This window comes from Cetorhinus maximus, chromosome 24, assembly GCF_964194155.1.
Source record: "Cetorhinus maximus chromosome 24, sCetMax3.hap1.1, whole genome shotgun sequence".
NCBI classification, from domain to species: domain Eukaryota; kingdom Metazoa; phylum Chordata; class Chondrichthyes; order Lamniformes; family Cetorhinidae; genus Cetorhinus; species Cetorhinus maximus.
The window spans coordinates 23,822,315-23,845,487 of NC_135902.1; the positions used below are offsets into that span (position 1 = coordinate 23,822,315).

The following is a 23,173-nucleotide window of genomic DNA, read 5'->3' on the forward strand; positions in this document are numbered from 1 at the left end:
TCACACACATTCTCTGTCTCACACACACATACACACACAGATTCTCACTCATACACATGCACACTTATTCTCTCTCTCTCACACACACATTCCCTGTCTCTCACACACGCATTCTCTCTCTCTCCCACACATTCTATCTCTCACACACACACAAATGCGCACATACTGTCTCTCTCTCACGCACACATTCTCTCTCTCACACACACACATTCTCTTTCACACACACACACACATTCTCTCTCTCACACACACACATTCTCTCTCTCACACACACATTCTCTTTCACACACACACACATTCTCTCTCTCACACACACATTCTCTTTCACACACACACATTCTCTCTCTCACACACACACATTCTCTCTCACACACACAAACACTCTCTCACGCACACATCCATTCTCTCTGTCTCACACACACTCTCTCTCACACACACACTATCTCTCTCACGCACACATCTCTCTCTCATACACACACATTCCCTCTCACACACACACATATTCTCCCTCACTCACACACGCACCCATACATTCCCTTTCTCTCTCACACACGCATTCTCTCTCTCTCATACACACATTCCCTTTCTCTCTCACACACACATTCTCTCTCTCTCACACACACATTCTCTCTCTCTCACATGAACACACATGCTCTCTCTCATGCACACAAGTGCTCTCGCTCACGCACACACATGCTCTCTCTCTCACACGCACACACATGCTCTCTGTCTCCCACACACACCCACTCTCCCTCACACTCACATTCCCTCTCACACACACGCATTCTCTCTCTCTCATACATTCTCTCTTTCTCCCTCACACACACGCTATCTCTCCCAGACACACATTCTCTCTCTCTTTTCTCTCACACAAACAAATGCGCATTCTCTCTCTCACATACACTCACGCACACACATTTATGTACACACACAATCCCTGTTTCACATACACATAATGTCTCTCACACACATATTCTCCCTCATTCACACACGCACCCATACATTCCCTCTCTCTCACACACACACGTTTCTCTCTCACACACACCTTCTCTCTCACACACATGCACATTCTCTCTCACACACACAAGTACATTCTCTCTCGCTCACACACATGTTCTCTCCCTCTCTCTCGCACATGCATTCTCTCTCTCTCAGACACATTCTCTCTCTCCCTCTCATTCACACACACACTCAATCACACCTCTCTCTCATACACACACACTCTCTCTCACACATACATTACCTCTCTCAGACACACTTTATCACACCACTCTCTCATACACACACACATATTCTCTCTCACACACACACATTCACCCTGTCTCACACACACACAGACATTCTCTCTCACACACACAAACACTCTCTCTCACGCACACATCCATTCTCTCTGTCTCACACACACTCTCTCTCACACACACACTATCTCTCTCACGCACACATCTCTCTCTCATACACACACATTACCTCTCACACACGCATATTCTCCCTCACTCACACACGCACCCATACATTCCCTCTCTCTCTCACACACGCATTCTCTCTCTCTCATACACACATTCCCTTTCTCTCTCACACACACATTCTGTCTCACACACATACATACACATTCTCTCTCTTTCATACACACACACATTCTATCTCTCACACACACACACACATTTTCTCTCTCTCACACACACTCGCGCTCACACATTTATGCACACACACAATGCCTGTTTCACATACACATAATGTCTCTCACACACATATTCTCCCTCACTCACACACGCACCCATACATTCCCTCTCTCTCACGCGTGCATTCTCTCTCTCACACACACACATTCCCTTTCTCTCTCACACACACATTCTCTGTCTCACACACACATACACACACAGATTCTCACTCATACACATGCACACTTATTCTCTCTCTTTCTCACACACACATTCCCTGTCTCTCACACACGCATTCTCTCTCTCTCCCACACATTCTATCTCTCACACACACACAAATGCGCACATACTGTCTCTCTCTCACACACATCTCCACACACACACGTTTTCTCTCTCTCACACACACTCATTCTTTTTCTCTCACACACATGCACACGCATTCTCTCTCTCAAACATACACATTCTCTCTCTGTCACACACACACAACTCTCTCTCTCTTACACACACACACACACATTCTCTTTCTCTCTCCCACACACACACATTCTCTCTCTCACACAAACACACATTCTCTCCCACACACACATTCTCTCTCTCTCTCACACACACACATTCTCTCTCTCACACACACACACATGCTCTCTCTCACACGCACGCACATGCTCTCTCTCTCACATGCACATACATGCTCTCTCTCTCACACACACACTCTCCCTCACACACACATTCCCTCACACACACGCATTCTCTCTTGCATACATTCTCTCTCACTCTCTCTCCCTCACACACACGCTATCTCTCTCACACACGCTATCTCTCTCTCTCACGCACACATTCTCTCTCTCACACACACACATTCTCTTTCATACACACACATTCTCTCTCTCACACACACACATTCTCTCTCACACACACATTCCCTCTATCTGTCACACACAAATATTCTCCCTCTCTCACACACATATTCGCTCTCTCTCTCACACACACACATGCTCTCTCTCACACGCACACATATGTTCTCTCACACGCACACACGTGCTCTCTGTCACGCAGACACGTGCTCTCTCTCACGCACACACATGCTCTCTCTCACACACACACACATGCTCTCTCTCTCACATGCACATTCTCTCTCTCTCTCCCACACACGCATTCTCTCTCATACATTCTCTCTCTCCCTCACACACACGCTATCTCTCTCTCTCACACACATTCTCTCTCTCACACACACACATTATCTTTCACACACACACATTCTCTCTCACGCACATATTCCCTCTATCTGTCACACACTCATATTCTCCCTCTCTCACACACATATTCGCTCTCTCATGAACACATATTCTCTCTCTCACACACAGATTCTCTTTCTCTCACACAAACAAATGCGCATTCTCTCTCTCACATACACTCACGCACACACATTTATGTACACACACAATCCCTGTTTCACATACACATAATGTCTCTCACACACACATAGTCTCCCGCACTCACACACGCACCCATACGTTCCCTCCCTCTCACACACACATTCTCTCTCTCTCACACACACACATTCCCTTTCTCTCTCACACACATGTTGTCTCACACACACATACACACACAGATTCTCTCTCATACACACGCACACTTGTTCTCTCTCTCACACACACATTCCCTGTCTCCCACATACGCGTTCTCTCTCTCTCTCCCACATGTTCTATCTCTCTGTCACACACACACATTCTCTTTCTTTCTCCCACACACACATTCTCTCTCTCTCACAAACACATTCTCTCTCTCTCTCACACACACACATTTCTCTCTCTCTCACACACACATTCTCTCTCTCTCACACACACACATTTCTCTCTCACACACACCTTCTCTCTCACACACATGCACATTCTCTCTCACACACACAAGTACATTCTCTCTCGCTCACACACATGTTCTCTCCCTCTCTCTCGCACATGCATTCTCTCTCTCTCAGACACATTCTCTCTCTCCCTCTCATTCACACACATACTCAATCATACCTCTCTCTCATACACACACACTCTCTCTCACACATACATTACCTCTTTCAGACACACTTTATCACACCACTCTCTCATACACACACACATATTCTCTCTCACACACACACATTCACCCTGTCTCACACACACACAGACATTCTCTCTCACACACACAAACACTCTCTCTCACGCACACATCCATTCTCTCTGTCTCACACACTCTCTCTCACGCACACATCTCTCTCTCATACACACACATTACCTCTCACACACACATATTCTCCCTCACTCACACACGCACCCATACATTCCCTCTCTCTCTCACACATGCATTCTCTCTCTCTCATACACACATTCCCTTTCTCTCTCACACACACATTCTGTCTCACACACATACATACACATTCTCTCTCTTTCATACACACACACATTCTATCTCTCACACACACACACACATTTTCTCTCTCTCACACACACTCTCTCACACACACATTGTCTATCACTCTCACAGACACACAAATTCTCTCCCTGTCTCTCTCTCACACACCCATTCTCTCTCCCGCAGACACATTCTCTCTCTCACACACAAATACATGATGTCTGTCTCGCAACATCTCGCCCTCACACACACACACATTCTCTCCCTCTCTCACACACAGATATTCTCTCTCTCTCACACACACACATTCTCTCTCTCACACTCACATTCTCTTTCTCTCTCTCACACACACACTCTCTCTCTCTCACACACACACTCCCTTTCTCACACACACATTCCCTCTCTTTCACACACACATTCTCTCTCTCTCACACGCACACATATGCTCTCTCACATGCACACACGTGCTCTCTCTCATGCACACACGTGCTCTCGCTCACGCACACACATGCTCTCTCTCTCACACGCACACACATGCTCTCTCTCTCCCACACACACCCACTCTCCCTCACACTCACATTCCTTCTCACACACACGCATTCTCTCTTTCTCATACATTCTCTCTCTCTCCCTCACACACACACTATCTCTCTCACGCACACATTCTCTCTCTCTCACACACATTATCTTTCACACACACACATTCTCTCTCACGCACATATTCCCTCTATCTGTCACACACTCATATTCTCCCCCTCTCAATCACATATTCGCTCTCTCATGAACACATATTCTCTCTCTCTCACACACACACACACACACTCTCCCTCACACACACATTCCCTCACACACACGCATTCTCTCTCTCTCTCATACATTCTCTCTCACTCTCTCTCTCCCTCACACACACGCTATCTCTCACACATGGTATATCTCTCTCTCACACAAACATTCTCTCTCTCACACACATACATTCTCTTTCACACACATACACATTCTCTCTCTCACACACACACATTCTCTCTCACACACACATTCCCTCTATCTGTCACACACACATATTCTCCCTCTCTCACACACATATTCGCTCTCTCTCTCACACACACACACACATTCTATCTCTCACAGACACATTCTCTCTCTCTCACGCACAGATTCTCTTTCACACAAATGTGCATTCTCTCTCTCACACACACTCGCGCTCACACATTTATGCACACACGCAATGCCTGTTTCACATACACATAATGTCTCTCACACACATATTCTCCCTCACTCACACACGCACCCATACATTCCCTCTCTCTCACGCGTGCATTCTCTCTCTCACACACACACATTCCCTTTCTCTCTCACACACACATTCTCTGTCTCACACACACATACACACACAGATTCTCACTCATACACATGCACACTTATTCTCTCTCTTTCTCACACACACATTCCCTGTCTCTCACACACGCATTCTCTCTCTCTCCCACACATTCTATCTCTCACACACACACAAATGCGCACATACTGTCTCTCTCTCACACACATCTCCACACACACACGTTTTCTCTCTCTCACACACACTCATTCTTTTTCTCTCACACACATGCACACGCATTCTCTCTCTCAAACATACACATTCTCTCTCTGTCACACACACACAACTCTCTCTCTCTTACACACACACACACACATTCTCTTTCTCTCTCCCACACACACACATTCTCTCTCTCACACAAACACACATTCTCTCCCACACACACATTCTCTCTCTCTCTCACACACACACATTCTCTCTCTCACACACACACACATGCTCTCTCTCACACGCACGCACATGCTCTCTCTCTCACATGCACATACATGCTCTCTCTCTCACACACACACTCTCCCTCACACACACATTCCCTCACACACACGCATTCTCTCTTGCATACATTCTCTCTCACTCTCTCTCCCTCACACACACGCTATCTCTCTCACACACGCTATCTCTCTCTCTCACGCACACATTCTCTCTCTCACACACACACATTCTCTTTCATACACACACATTCTCTCTCTCACACACACACATTCTCTCTCACACACACATTCCCTCTATCTGTCACACACAAATATTCTCCCTCTCTCACACACATATTCGCTCTCTCTCTCACACACACATGCTCTCTCTCACACGCACACATATGTTCTCTCACACGCACACACGTGCTCTCTGTCACGCAGACACGTGCTCTCTCTCACGCACACACATGCTCTCTCTCACACACACACACATGCTCTCTCTCTCACATGCACATTCTCTCTCTCTCTCCCACACACACGCATTCTCTCTCATACATTCTCTCTCTCCCTCACACACACGCTATCTCTCTCTCTCACACACATTCTCTCTCTCTCACACACACACATTATCTTTCACACACACACATTCTCTCTCACGCACATATTCCCTCTATCTGTCACACACTCATATTCTCCCTCTCTCACACACATATTTGCTCTCTCATGAACACATATTCTCTCTCTCACACACAGATTCTCTTTCTCTCACACAAACAAATGCGCATTCTCTCTCTCACATACACTCATGCACACACATTTATGTACACACACAATCCCTGTTACACAGACACATAATGTCTCTCACACACACATATTCTCCCTCACTCACACACGCACCCATACATTCCCTCCCTCTCACACACACATTCTCTCTCTCTCACACACACACATTTCCTTTCTCTCTCACACACATGTTGTCTCACACACACATACACACACAGATTCTCTCTCATACACACGCACACTTATTCTCTCTCTCACACACACACATTCCCTGTCTCCCACATACGCGTTCTCTCTCTCTCTCCCACATGTTCTATCTCTCACACACACTCACATTCTCTTTCTCACTCCCACACACACACATTCTCTCTCTCTCACAAACACACATACTCTCCCACACACACACATTCTCTCTCTCTCACAAACACACATTCTCTCCCACACACACGTTCTCTCTCTCTCTCACACACACACATGGTCTCTCTCACACACACATACACACTCTCTCTCATGCACACACATGCTCTCTCTCTCACATGCACATACATGCTCTCTCTCTCACACACACACTCTCCCTCACACACACATTCCCTCACACACACGCATTCTCTCTCTCTCATACATCCTCTCTCACTCTCTCTCCCTCACACACACGCTATCTCTCTCACGCACACACATTCTCTTTCATACACACACATTCTCTCTCACACACACATTCCCTCTATCTGTCACACACATATTCTCCCTCTCTCACACACATATTCGCTCTCTCTCACACACACACATTCTATCTCTCACAGACACATTCTCTCTCTCACGCACAGATTCTCTTTCACACCAACAAACGTGCATTCTCTCTCTCACACACACTCGTGCTCACACATTTATGCACACACACAATCCCTGTTTCACATACACATAATGTCTCTCACACACATATTCTCCCTCACTCACACACGCACCCACACATTCCCTCTCTCTCTCACGCGTGCATTCTCTCTCACACACACACACACATTCCCTTTCTCTCTCACACACATTCTCTGTCTCACACACACATACACATGCAGATTCTCTCTCATACACATGCACACTTATTCTCTCTCTCTCTCACACACACATTCCCTGTCTCTCACACACGCATTCTCTCTCTCTCCCACACATTCTATCCCTCACACACACAAATGCGCACATACTGTCTCTCTCTCACACACACATGTGCACACACACATTTTCTCTCTCTCACACACCCTCATTCCTTTTCTCTCACACACACATGTACACGCATTCTCTCTCTCACACATACACATTCTCTCTCACATAAACACATTCTCTCTTTCTCACACACACCTTCTCTCTCTCACACATGCACATTCTCTCTCTGTCACACACATCTCTCTCTCTTACACACACATGTTCTCTCTCTCTCACACACACACAAACGCGCACAGACACAGTCTCCCTCTCTCTCACATACACAACACACACACTAAGATTCTCTCTCTCACACACACGCACACTCATTCTCTCTCTCACACACATGCATACTCATTCTCTCTCTCACACACACACCTCTCTCTCTACACACACATGCACACACTCTCACACACACACATTCTCTCTCTCACACACACGTTCTCTCCCTCTCTCACAAACACACAAATTCTCTCTCTCTCGCACAAACACATTCTCTTTCTCACACACACTTTCACTTTCTCACACACGCACAAATGTGTACATACAGTCTCCCTCTCTCACACACGCACATATACACACACATACACACAGTCTCCCTTGCTCACACACGCACACTCATTCTCTTTCTCTCACACACATGCACACAGATTGCCTCTCTCATACACACGCATTCTCTCTCTCTTATACACACATTCCCTTTCTCTCTCACACACACATTCTGCCTCACACACACATATACACATTCTCTCTCTTTCACACACACACATTTTCTCTCTCACACACACTCTCTAACACACACACATTCTCTATCACTCTCACAGATACACAATTTCTCTCCCTGTCTCTCTCTCACACACCCATTCTCTCTCCCGCAGGCACATTCTCTCTCTCTCTCTCACACACACATACATGATGTCTCTCTTGCAACATCTCTCCCTCACACACACACACATTTTCTCCCTCTCTTACGCACAGATATTGTCTCTCTCTCACACAGATACACATTCTCTCTCTCACACTCACACACATTCTCTCTCTCACACTCACACTCTCTTTCTCTCTCTCACACACACATTCTCTTTCTCACACACACATTCTCTCTCTCTCACACACACATTCTCTCTCTCTCACACACACACATATGTTCTCTCACGCGCACACACGTGCTCTGTCACGCAGACACGTGCTCTCTCTCACGCACATACATGCTCTCTCACACGCACACACATGCTCTCACTCTCACATGCACATTCTCTCTCTCTCTCCCACACACACGCATTCTCTCTCTCTTATACATTCTCTCTCTTCCTCACACACACGCTATCTCTCTCTCTCTCACACACACATTCTCTCTCTCACACGCACATTCTCTCTCTCACACACACACATTCTCTCTCACGCACATATTCCCTCTATCTGTCACACACTCATATTCTCCCTCTCTCACACACATATTCGCTCTCTCATGCACACATATTCTCTCTCTCACACACAGATTCTCTTTCTCTCACACACAGATTCTCTTTCACACAAACAAATGCGCATTCTCTCTCTCACATACACTCACGCACACACATTTATGCACACACACACAATCCCTGTTTCACATACACATAATGTCTCTCACGCACATATTCTCCCTCACTCACACACGCACCCATACATTCCCCCTCTCTCTCACACACATTCTCTCTCTCACACACACACACATTCCCTTTCTCTCTCACACACATGTTGTCTCACACACAAATACACACACAGATTCTCTCTCATACACACGGACACTTATTCTCTCTCTCTCACACACACATTCCCTGTCTCCCACATATGCGTTTTCTCTCTCTCTCCCACATGTTCTATCTCTCACACACACACATTCTCTTTCTCACTCCCACACACACATTCCCTCTCTCTCACAAACACACATTCTCTCCCACACACACACATTCTCTCTCACACACACATTCTCTCTCTCACACACACACATGCTCTCTCTCTCCCATGCACATACATGCTCACCCTCTCACACACACACTCTCCCTCACACACACATTCCCTCACACACACGCATTCTCTCTCTCTCTCATACATCCTCTCTCACTCTCTCTCCCTCACACACACGCTATCTCTCTCACACATGCTATCTCTCGCTCACACACATACATTCTCTTTCACACACACATTCTCTCTCACACACACATTCCCTCTATCTGTCACACACATATTCTTCCTCTCTCACACACATATTCGCTCTCTCTATCACACACACACATTCTATCTCTGACAGACACATTCTCTCTCTCTCATGCACAGATTCTCTTTCACACAAACGTGCATTCTCTCTCTCACACACACTCGCGCTCACACATTTATGCACACGCACAATCCCTGTTTCACATACGCATAATGTCTCTCACACACATATTCTCCCTCACTCACACACGCACCCATACATTCCCTCGCTCTCTCACACGCGCATTCTCTCTCCCTCACACACACATTCTCTGTCTCACACACACATACACACACAGATTCTCTCTCATACACATGCACACTTATTCTCTCTCTCACACACACACACATTCCCTGTCTCTCACACACGCATTCTCTCTCTCTCTCCCACACATTCTATCCCTCACACACACAAATGCGCACATACTGTCTGTCTCTCACACACACATGTGCACACACACATTTTCTCTCTCTCACACACCCTCATTCCTTTTCTCTCACACACACATGTACACGCATTCTCTCTCTCACACATACACATTCTCTCTCACATAAACACATTCTCTCTTTCTCACACACACCTTCTCTCTCTCACACATGCACATTCTCTCTCTGTCACACACATCTCTCTCTCTTACACACACATGTTCTCTCTCTCTCACACACACAAACGCGCACAGACACAGTCTCCCTCTCTCTCACATACACAACACACACACTAAGATTCTCTCTCTCACACACACGCACACTCATTCTCTCTCTCACACACATGCATACTCATTCTCTCTCTCACACACACACCTTCTCTCTCTCTACACACACATGCACACACTCTCACACACACACATTCTCTCTCTCACACACACGTTCTCTCCCTCTCTCACAAACACACAAATTCTCTCTCTCTCGCACAAACACATTCTCTTTCTCACACACACTTTCACTTTCTCACACACACACAAATGTGTACATACAGTCTCCCTCTCTCACACACGCACATATACACACACATACACACAGTCTCCCTTGCTCACACACGCACACTCATTCTCTTTCTCTCACACACATGCACACAGATTGCCTCTCTCATACACACGCATTCTCTCTCTCTTATACACACATTCCCTTTCTCTCTCACACACACATTCTGCCTCACACACACATATACACATTCTCTCTCTTTCACACACACACATTTTCTCTCTCACACACACTCTCTAACACACACACATTCTCTATCACTCTCACAGACACACAATTTCTCTCCCTGTCTCTCTCTCACACACCCATTCTCTCTCCCGCAGGCACATTCTCTCTCTCTCTCTCACACACACATACATGATGTCTCTCTTGCAACATCTCTCCCTCACACACACACACATTTTCTCCCTCTCTCACGCACAGATATTGTCTCTCTCTCACACAGATACACATTCTCTCTCTCACACTCACACACATTCTCTCTCTCACACTCACACTCTCTTTCTCTCTCTCACACACACATTCTCTTTCTCACACACACATTCTCTCTCTCTCACACACACATTCTCTCTCTCTCACACACACACATATGTTCTCTCACACGCACACACGTGCTCTGTCACGCAGACACGTGCTCTCTCTCACGCACATACATGCTCTCACGCACACACATGCTCTCACTCTCACATGCACATTCTCTCTCTCTCTCCCACACACACGCATTCTCTCTCTCTTATACATTCTCTCTCTTCCTCACACACACGCTATCTCTCTCTCTCTCACACACACATTCTCTCTCTCACACGCACATTCTCTCTCTCACACACACACATTCTCTCTCACGCACATATTCCCTCTATCTGTCACACACTCATATTCTCCCTCTCTCACACACATATTCGCTCTCTCATGCACACATATTCTCTCTCTCACACACAGATTCTCTTTCTCTCACACACAGATTCTCTTTCACACAAACAAATGCGCATTCTCTCTCTCACATACACTCACGCACACACATTTATGCACACACACGCAATCCCTGTTTCACATACACATAATGTCTCTCACGCACATATTCTCCCTCACTCACACACGCACCCATACATTCCCCCTCTCTCTCACACACATTCTCTCTCTCACACACACACACATTCCCTTTCTCTCTCACACACATGTTGTCTCACACACAAATACACACACAGATTCTCTCTCATACACACGGACACTTATTCTCTCTCTCTCACACACACATTCCCTGTCTCCCACATATGCGTTTTCTCTCTCTCTCCCACATGTTCTATCTCTCACACACACACATTCTCTTTCTCACTCCCACACACACATTCTCTCTCTCTCACAAACACACATTCTCTCCCACACACACACATTCTCTCTCACACACACATTCTCTCTCTCACACACACACATGCTCTCTCTCTCCCATGCACATACATGCTCACCCTCTCACACACACACTCTCCCTCACACACACATTCCCTCACACACACGCATTCTCTCTCTCTCTCATACATCCTCTCTCACTCTCTCTCCCTCACACACACGCTATCTCTCTCACACATGCTATCTCTCGCTCACACACATACATTCTCTTTCACACACACATTCTCTCTCACACACACATTCCCTCTATCTGTCACACACATATTCTTCCTCTCTCACACACATATTCGCTCTCTCTATCACACACACACATTCTATCTCTGACAGACACATTCTCTCTCTCTCATGCACAGATTCTCTTTCACACAAACGTGCATTCTCTCTCTCACACACACTCGCGCTCACACATTTATGCACACACACAATCCCTGTTTCACATACGCATAATGTCTCTCACACACATATTCTCCCTCACTCACACACGCACCCATACATTCCCTCGCTCTCTCACACGCGCATTCTCTCTCCCTCACACACACATTCTCTGTCTCACACACACATACACACACAGATTCTCTCTCATACACATGCACACTTATTCTCTCTCTCACACACACACACATTCCCTGTCTCTCACACACGCATTCTCTCTCTCTCTCCCACACAATCTATCTCTCACACACACACAAATGCGCACATTCTGTCTCTCTCTCACACACATATACACACACACACGTTTTCTCTCTCTCACACACACTCATTCCTTTTCTCTCACACACACATGTACACGCATTCTCTCTCTCACACATACACATTCTCTCTCTGTCACACACACCTCCCTCTCTCTTACACACACATGTTCTCTCTCTCACACACACAAACACGCACATACACAGTCTCCCTCTCTCTCACATACACACACACACTAAGATTCTCTCTCTCTCACACACACGCACACTCATTCTCTCTCTCACACACATGCACACTCATTCTCTCATACACACACATTCTCTCTCTCTTACACACACATGCACACACTCTCACCCACACACATTCTCTCTCTCACACACATGTTCTCTCCCTCTCTCACAAACACACAAATTCTCTCTTTCGCACAAACACATTCTCGCTCTCTCACACACACTTTCACTTTCTCACACACACAAATGTGTACATACAGTCTCCCTCTCTCACACACGCACATATACACACACATACACACAGTCTCCCTTGCTCACACACACGCACATTCATTCCCTTTCACTCACACACATGCACACACATTGTCTCTCTCATACACACGCATTCTCTCTCTCTCATACACACATTCCCTTTCTCTCTCACACACACATTCTGTCTCACACACACATATACACATTCTCTCTCTTTCACACACACACACATTCTATCTCACACACACACACACACACACACATTTTCTCTCTCTCACACACACTCTCTCACATACAAATTCTCTATCACTCTCACAGACACACAAATTCTCTCCCTGTCTCTCTCTCACACACCCATTCTCTCTCCCGCAGGCACATTCTCTCTCTCTCTCACACACATACATGATGTCTCTCTCGTATCATCTCTCCCTCACACACACACATTCTCTCCCTCTCTCACACACAGATATTGTCTCTCTCTCACACACACATTCTCTCTCTCACACTCACATTCTCTTTCTCTCTCTCACACACACACTCTCTTTCTCTCTCACACACACTCTCTTTCTCACACACACAATCTCTCTCACACACACATTCTCTCTCTCTCACACACACACATATGCTCTCTCACACGCACACACGTGCTCTCTCTCACGCACACACGTGCTCTCTCTCACGCACATGTTCTCTCCATCTCTCACAAACACACACATTCTCTCTCTCACACCCACTTTCTCGCTCTCTCACACACACATATACACACACATACACACAGTCTCCCTCGCTCACACACATGCACACTCATTCTCTTTCTCTCACACACATGCACACACATTGTCTCTCTCATACACATGCATTCTCTCTCTCACACACACACATTCTCTTTCTCTCTCACACATACATAGTCTCTCTCTCACACACACACACATTGTCTCTCTCCCTCACACATATTCTCTCTCACACACAAATTCCCTCTCTCTCTCGCACATATTTTCTCTCCCTCTCCCACACATTTTCTCTCTCCCTCACACACACATTGCCTCTCTTTCACACACACATTCCCTCTCACACACACACATTCTCTCTCTCTCCCACGCATACGTTCTCGCTCTCTTACACACACACAAATGTGCACATATTCAGTCTCCCACTCTCTCTCTCACACACACTTGTCTCTCTCTCTCTTACACCTTTTCTCTCTCACACACACATGCATTCTCTATCTTGCACACACATCCATTCTCTCTCTAACACACACACACATTTTCTCTCTCTCACACACACTCTCTCTAACACACACATTCTCTATCGCTCTCTCACAGGCACACAAATTCTCTCCGTCTCTCTCTCACACACCCATTCTCTCTCCCGCACACACACATACATGATGTCTCTCTTACAACATCTTCTCTCCCTCACACACACACATTCTCTTCCTCTCTCACACACACATATTCTCTGTCTCTCACACACACATATTCTCCCTCTCTCACACACACATTCTCTTTCTCTCTCTCTTACACACACACACATTCTCTCTCACACAAACACACATTCTCTCCCACACACATTCTCTCTCTCACGCACACACATGCTCTTTCTCTCATGCACACACATGCTCTCTCTCACACGCACACACATGCTCTCTCTCTCACACGCACACACATGCTCTCTCTCACACGCACACACATGCTCTCTGTCTCACATGCATACACATGCTCTCTCACACACAGTCTACCACACACACACATTCCCTCTCACACACCCGCATTCTCTCTCTCTCGTACATTCTCTCTCACTCCCTCACACGCACTATCTCTCTCACACACGCTATCTCTCTCTCTCTCACATACACACAGACATTCTCTCTCTCTCTCACACACACATTCTCTCTCACACACACATATTCACTCTCTCAGGCACACATATACTCTCTCTCTCACACACACAGATTCTATCTCTCACAGACACATCTCTCTCTCATGCACAGATTCGCTTTCTCTCACACAAACAAACACGCATTCTCTCTCTCTCACACATACACCTCTCTCTCACACACATGCACATTCTCTCTCTCACACACACAAGTACATTCTCTCTCACACACATGTTCTTTTCCTCTCTCCCACACACACATTCTCTTTCTCTCTCACACATACATTGTCTCTCTCTCACACACACACACACACACACACTGTCTCTCTCCCTCACACATATTCTCTCTCACACACAAATTCCCTCTCTCTCTCGCACATATTTTCTCTCCCTCTCTCACACATTTTCTCTCTCCCTCACACACACATTCTCTCTCTCACACACACACATTCTCTCTCTCTTTCACACACGCAAATTCGCTCACACACAATTTCGCTCTCGCACACACACATTCTCTCTCTCACACACACATTGCCTCTCTTTCACACACACATTGCCTCTCTTTCACACACACATTCCCTCTCACACACACACATTCTCTCTCTCTCCCACGCATACGTTCTCGCTCTCTTACACACACACAAATGTGCACATATTCAGTCTCCCACTCTCTCTCTCACACACACTTGTCTCTCTCTCTCACACCTTTTCTCTCTCTCACACACATGCATTCTCTAGCTCGCACACATATCCATTCTCTCTCTAACACACACACACATTTTCTCTCTCTCACACACACTCTCTCTAACACACACATTCTCTATCGCTCTCTCACAGGCACACAAATTCTCTCCATCTCTCTCTCACACACCCATTCTCTCTCCCACACACACACATACATGATGTCTCTCTTGCAACATCTTCTCTCCCTCACACACACACATTCTCTTCCTCTCTCACACACACATATTCTCTGTCTCTCACACACACATATTCTCTCTCTCTCACACACACATCCTCTTTCTCTCTCTCTTACACACACATTCTCTCTCTCATGCACACACATGCTCTCTCTCTCACGCACACACATGCTCCCTCTCACACGCACACACATGCTCTCTCTCTCACACGCACACACATGCTCTCTCTCACACGCACACACATGCTCTCTCTCTCACATGCATACACATGCTCTCTCACACACAATCTACCACACACACACATTCCCTCTCACACACCCGCATTCTCTCTCTCTCTCATACATTCTCTCTCACTCCCTCACACACACTATCTCTCTCACACACGCTATCTCTCTCTCTCTCACTCATATACACACAGACATTCTCTCTCTCTCTCTCACACACACATTCTCTCTCACACACACATATTCACTCTCTCAGGCACACATATACTCTGTCTCTCTCACACACACACATTCTATCTCTCACAGACACATCTCTCTCTCTCATGCACAGATTCTCTTTCTCTCACACAAACAAACATGCATTCTCTCTCTCTCACACATACACCTTCTCTCTCTCACACACATGCACATTCTCTCTCTCATACACACAAGTACATTCTCTCTCTCTCACACACATGTTCTTTTCCCTTGTCTCACACACACATTCTCTCTCTCTCCCACACACATTCCCTTTCTCTCTCACACACACGTTCTCTGTCTCACACACACATACACACACAGATTCTCTCTCATACACACGCGCACTTATTCTTGCTCTCTCTCACCCACGCATTCTCTCTCACTCCGACGCAAATGCGCACAGTCTCCCTCTCTCTCACACACACATATACACACACATACACATTTTCTCTCTCTCACACACACACTCTTTTTCTCTCACACACACATGCACACACATTCTCCCTCCCACACACACACCTACCTTCTCTCTGTCTCACACACACAGGCACGCATGAACACACACGCATTCTCTCTCAGACACATGTACACTCATTCTCTTTCTCTCACACACATACACACACATTCTCTCTCTTACATACACACACACATTCTCTCTCTCACACACACATATTCTGCCTCACACACATACACAGTCTCCCTCTCTCTCACATGCACATATAGAGATTCTCTCTCTCTCACACACACACTCATTCTCTTTCTCTCACACAAATGCACACACATTCTCTCTCATACACACACGTCCTCTCCCTCTCTCTCTCACATACGTATTCTGTCTCTCACACTCATTCTCTCTCTCACACACACAAATGCACACATACACAGTCTCCCTCTCTCTCATACACACATATACACACACAGATTCTCTCTCTCTCTCACACACACTCATTCTCTTTTTCTCACACACATGCACAGAAGTTCTCTCTCACACACACACATTCTCTCTCTGTCACACACAAACACACAGTCACACACATTCTCTCCCTCTCACAAATTCTCTCTCTCACACACACACATGCTCTCTCCCTCTCTCAGACATGCATTCTCTGTTTCACACATACACACCTCTCTCGCTCTCTCTCACACACACATTCTCTCTCACATGCACATTCTCTCTCTCTCTCACACACACACTCATTCTCTCTCACCCACACTGTCATGAAGCTATTAAAGCATATAATGTTTTTTGAAATTAGTTTTTTAAAGAATAGAGGTTTAGTCTGTGGCTGTGTCTGTTTTAATTGGATTAAAGCCATCTAGTCTGGGTGCTTTGATGTTTAGTAGTTTTGAGGTACATTTGCATTTTTTTGACTAGAGCATTCAAGGGTGGGAGTGAACCCTTGCACCTAGCTAGGAGAGACCACACAATGTTTATATTCCTAATAAAATTGGTACTATGAAAGGAGTTCAAAGGTGATACAATGAGAATTTACATTCAAAGAGAAGTGCTGGGTATAACCAGAGAGGAGTTTGTGTGTGAAAGGTAGAGGCATGTAACATCAAAGACTGTAAGCCTACAACTGTCTGCAAAGGAAGCAAAGTGGAAGGAACCTCATTTTGAATTTGTAAGGTAAAAATGCTTTGTCTGGTTAAAGTCTATGAGTTGTTGTTACCTTAGTGGAGATCAGTTTGGAAATTTGTTAAAAGTTATGATTGTAGTAATTGTAGCCATGTATATTTGTTTAAATTGTTGCAAAATAACAAATGTCTAACTTAGTTTGATATAAAACCTCTCGAGAACTGGTGGTCTTATTCCTGAATTCAGAGCTGCATCTCAAACATACCAGTTGAAAATATAGGTTATGAACTTTGTTTAAAGTTCCCCCCTGGGATTTTAAATTGCTCAGCCTTTAAAACCTGCTGTGTAATACACACACTCATTCTTTCTATCTCACACACTCTCTAACAGACATTCATTCGCTCTGTCACACACGTTCTCCCGCTCTCTAGTGATCCTATGAACAGCAAAGGCAGGAGGGGAACGTCCTATGTTTGTAGGAGCAGTTCCTTTCAGAATTTTCCACTTCAGTTCCCAGCATTTTAAAAACTGGCGCCGGGAGGCACATAGAGAGGCATGGCGGGCCGCGTCCGGCCAGTTTGGACAGGCCTGGTGAGGGAGCTCCACTCTGTAGCTAACCCCTTATTTTACCTGCCCTGTGATGTTTGATGGGAAGGGTGTACGAACAGTTGAATTACTATCAGTCCAGGCCGCACTGTATGGGTTAGTGAAGTTAGGAAGTTAGGCAGATTAACATACTCGTAACCGTGCTTGGGACATCTTTAAAAAACAGAGCAGAGGCAATTGGGACTCTTATTTTTTCCTCTAACTGTCTCTACTTGTGACTTACTTGTGAGTTTACCACTTATTTTAGTGGCCGTGGCAGCCTGTTTGTATACTCAGAATCTAAATTGGACAGCTCTTTCAATGAGCTGGCGCAGGCACGATGGGCTGAATGGTCTTCTTTGGCAAAAGCAAAAAACTGCGGATGCTGGAAATCCAAAACAAAAACAAAAATACCTGGAAAAACTCAGCAGGTCTGGCAGCATCTGCGGAGAGGAGCACAGTTAACGTTTCGAGTCCGAATGACCCTTCAACAGAACTAAGTAAAAATAGAAGAGAGGTGAAATATTTCACCTATTTTTACTTAGTTCTGTTGAAGGGTCATTCGGTCTTCTTTGGCACTGTGGTGACTGATTCTGGAAATAAGTCTCAGTGCTGCGGTATAGTTGGAGCAAGAGGCTATGGAGGGAGTTTTTCTGCTATTAGACTGTGGTGTGCTGCACAGTCCTTCCTCGGCCGACATTCTGGGATTCCAGCGGCTGTCAGCAGCTGGCACTCTAGCTGCTTTGCTCTTCCCTACCGAGTTTAAGGAGGCTGGACCCTGCCTGTGGCCAAAGAGCAAAGGTCAAAGCTGTTTGAGTGGTCTTCAAAGTGGCGTCACAATCACACCTCCTGATTTGCAGCAAGGCTTTCATTCAGGGGCATGTTCCATGCCTGTTGGTGTCTTTCCGCATGTAACTGACCTTGCTGGCAGCTGCCAAACCCTGAATGGTCCGCACAACTGTCAATCTTTCATCATCACCAACTTGTTTTGAACCCTATAACTTTGTGCTGCTGTGAGCTGGGAGTTTCCCGGGCTCGTTTCACTCCGGCTGTGGAACGATGGCTGTCGCGTTTATGTTTAGGAACTTTACGCGGAGAAGCGACCCTCGCTCTTGGAGCCACAGTTGGCGGCTTCTCCGGGAGGATTTCTGGAAAAGCAACAGTTGGGCCAGGAGGACAGTAAACATGAAAAGGTAGAGAGAGCAGCTGGCCGCGGGCATGTCACTTTCAGTTTGAAATGCAGGGCGCTTGTCCGATGTCCAGCTCTAACCACTTTCTGACCCGCTCACTAATGCACTGCGTGGGTGACAAATTCATTCTGCTGTACAGGCATCTTTGTTGTCAGACACCTGGTAGCCGCAGTTTATGGAAGGCCAATTTGGCTGATCTCCGGGTCAGTGGTTGTGTTTTGAGGATAGTGGCTGAAGTACAGGAAATGCTCAACATATTTCAGGGACTCTCCTTCAACACATGTGGGATATTTGGTTGACCAAGTGTCAGTTGATTGAGTTTTGTTTTGGCAACATTCAAGGAAAGATTTATTCTGTACAGAATTGAAGAGATCAAGAGTGGCTTGCAAAAGGTGCAGAGTGGGTAGAATACTGCAGTCACCCGCAAACTACAGATCATATATACCCACGTTGGTCATATTGTACAGAGGAATTGTTGTTACCACACTCCTGTACTGCAGTCAGACCTGGGCTGTGTATCAGTGACATTATGATTGATTACCCTCAGAGAGGGGTATAGACAGAGTAAATGTGAGTAGGCTCTTTCCACTTAGATTAGGAGAAATAAATACGAGAGGACATGGCTTTAGGGTGAAAGGGGAAAGGTTTAGGGGGAACATTAGGGGGAACTTCTTCACTCAGAGAGTGGTGAGAGGGTGGAACGAGCTACCATCTGACGTAATTGCGGGCTCACTCTTAAGTTTTAAGAATAAATTAGATAGATACATGGATGGGAGAGGTTTGGAGGGTTATGGACTAGGTGCAGGTCAATGGGACTAGCGGAATAATATTTTGGCACAGACTAGAAGGGCCGAATGGCCTGTTTTCTGTGCTGTAGTGTTCTATGGTTCTAAGAAATTCCATCAGCAATGTCTTTGTTGCTTCCTTTGGATTTAATGGGAGGACCAACAAATCCTGGTGTCTTTCTTGGAGTCAGGTTCACAAACATTCGGGCAAAAGTCCTGCAAAATCAACTTTGATAGACTGGCCACTGTATCCTGTCATAAAGCCACTAATATATATGTTATTGGAAAATATTTTTCTTTTAAAATACAGGTTTAGTCTGTGGGTGTGTCTTAATTGCATTAAAACTAGCTAGTCTGGGTGCTTTGATGTGTACTAGTTTTGGGATGTAAGAGAGGTAAAGTGCATTTGCATTTTTTTAAATAGAGCATTCAAGAAGTGGGGTGAACTTTGGCACCGAGCAAGCAGAGACCGAGCAATGTTTATATTACTAATGACATTGGAACTATGAAAGGGGTATTATTGTTAGAAAAGGTGGAGTTCAAAGAGGCTGGCGATAAGACAACCATAAGACGTAGGAGCAGAAGTAGACCATTCGGCCCATCGAGTCTGCTCCGCCATTCAATGAGATCTTGGCTGATCTGATAATCCTCAACTCCACTTTCCTGCCCAACCCCCATAACCCTTGATTCCCTCACTGATTAAAAACTATCTCAGCTTTGAATATACTTAGCGACTCAGCCTCCACAGCTCTCTGTGGTAAAGAATTCCACAGATTGACTACCCTCAGAGAAGAAATTCCTCCTCATCTCTTCTTTAACTGGGCGCCCCCTTACTCTGAGATTATGCCCTCTGGTCCTAGACTCTCCCACAAGGGGAAATAACCTCTCGCTATCTACCCTGTCAAGCCCCCTAAGAATCTTATATGTTTCAATAAAGTCACCTCTCATTCATCTAAACTCCAATAAGTACAGGTCCAACCAACTCAACCTCTCCTCATAAGAAAATCCTTCCATCCCCAGGATCAACCTAGTGAACCTTCTCTGGACTGACTCCAATGCCAGTATATCTTTCCTTAGATAAGGGGACCAGAACTGTTCACAGTATTCTAGGTGTGGCCTAACTAGTGCCTTGTATAGTTTTAGCAAGACTTCCCTATTTTTATACTCCATTCCCTTTGAAGTAAAGGTCAACATTCCATTTTCCCTTCCTATTACCTGTTGAACTTGTATGCTAGCTTTTTGGGATTCATGCATGAGGACCCCCAAATCCCTCTGTGCTGCAACTTTCTGCAGTCTTTCTTCATTTAAATAATATTCAGCTCCTCTATTCTTCCTGCCAGAGTGCATAACCTCACATTTTCCCACATTGTATTCCATCTGCCACATTTTTGCCTATTCACCTAACCTGTCTATATCCCTCTGTAGACTCCTTGTGTCATCCTCACCACTTGCCTTCCCACTTATTTTTGTGTCATCCATAAACTTGGCAATAGTACATTCACTTCTCTCATCCAAATCATTAATATATATTGTAAATAATTGAGGCCTCAGCACTGATCCTTGTGGCACTCCACTAGTTACAGGTTGCCATCTTGAAAATGCCCTCCCGTATCCCAACTTCTATTAGTTAGCCAGTCCTCTATCCATGCTAATATACTACCCCCAACATCATGGGCTCTTATCTCATTAAGTAGCCTTATGTGTGGTACTTTATCGAACGCCTTTTGGAAATCCACATGTATTACATCTACTGGTTCCCTTTATTTATCTTGCTTGTTACCTCCTCAAAGAATTCTAGTAAATTTATCAGGCATGATTTCCCCTTCATAAAGCCATGCTGTCTCTGCTGATTGTATTATGCATTTCGAAATGCTCTGCTATTACATCCTTTATAATAGACACCAACATTTTCCCAATGACGGATGTTAAGCTAACTGGCCTATAGTTACCTGTTTTTTGTCTCCTTCCCTTTTTGAATAAGAGTATTACATTGGCAGTTTTCCAATCCTCTGGGACTTTTCCAGAATCTAAGGACTCTTGGAAGATTACTACCAGTGCATCCACTCTTTGCAGCTATTTCCTTTAATATCCTAGGACGCAACCCATCAGGTCCAGGTGACTTATTGGCCTTTATCCCCATTAGTTTCCATAGTACATTTTCTCTAGTGATGGTTATTGTAT

The 23,173-nt window shown here is 45.5% G+C and overlaps 1 protein-coding gene across 1 annotated transcript in view; it reads left to right on the plus strand.

Annotated features, from left to right (window-relative positions):
* The first annotated feature begins 20,014 nt into the window (after positions 1-20,014).
* The window catches only part of acsf2 (acyl-CoA synthetase family member 2), a 267,757-nt gene continuing 264,598 nt past the window's right edge, over positions 20,015-23,173 (plus strand). Inside the window, exon 1 of the mRNA XM_078570862.1 lies at positions 20,015-20,210. Coding sequence (XP_078426988.1) covers positions 20,077-20,210 — 134 coding nt within the window. The 5' untranslated portion in view covers positions 20,015-20,076. The remainder of the gene's footprint in view (positions 20,211-23,173) is intronic.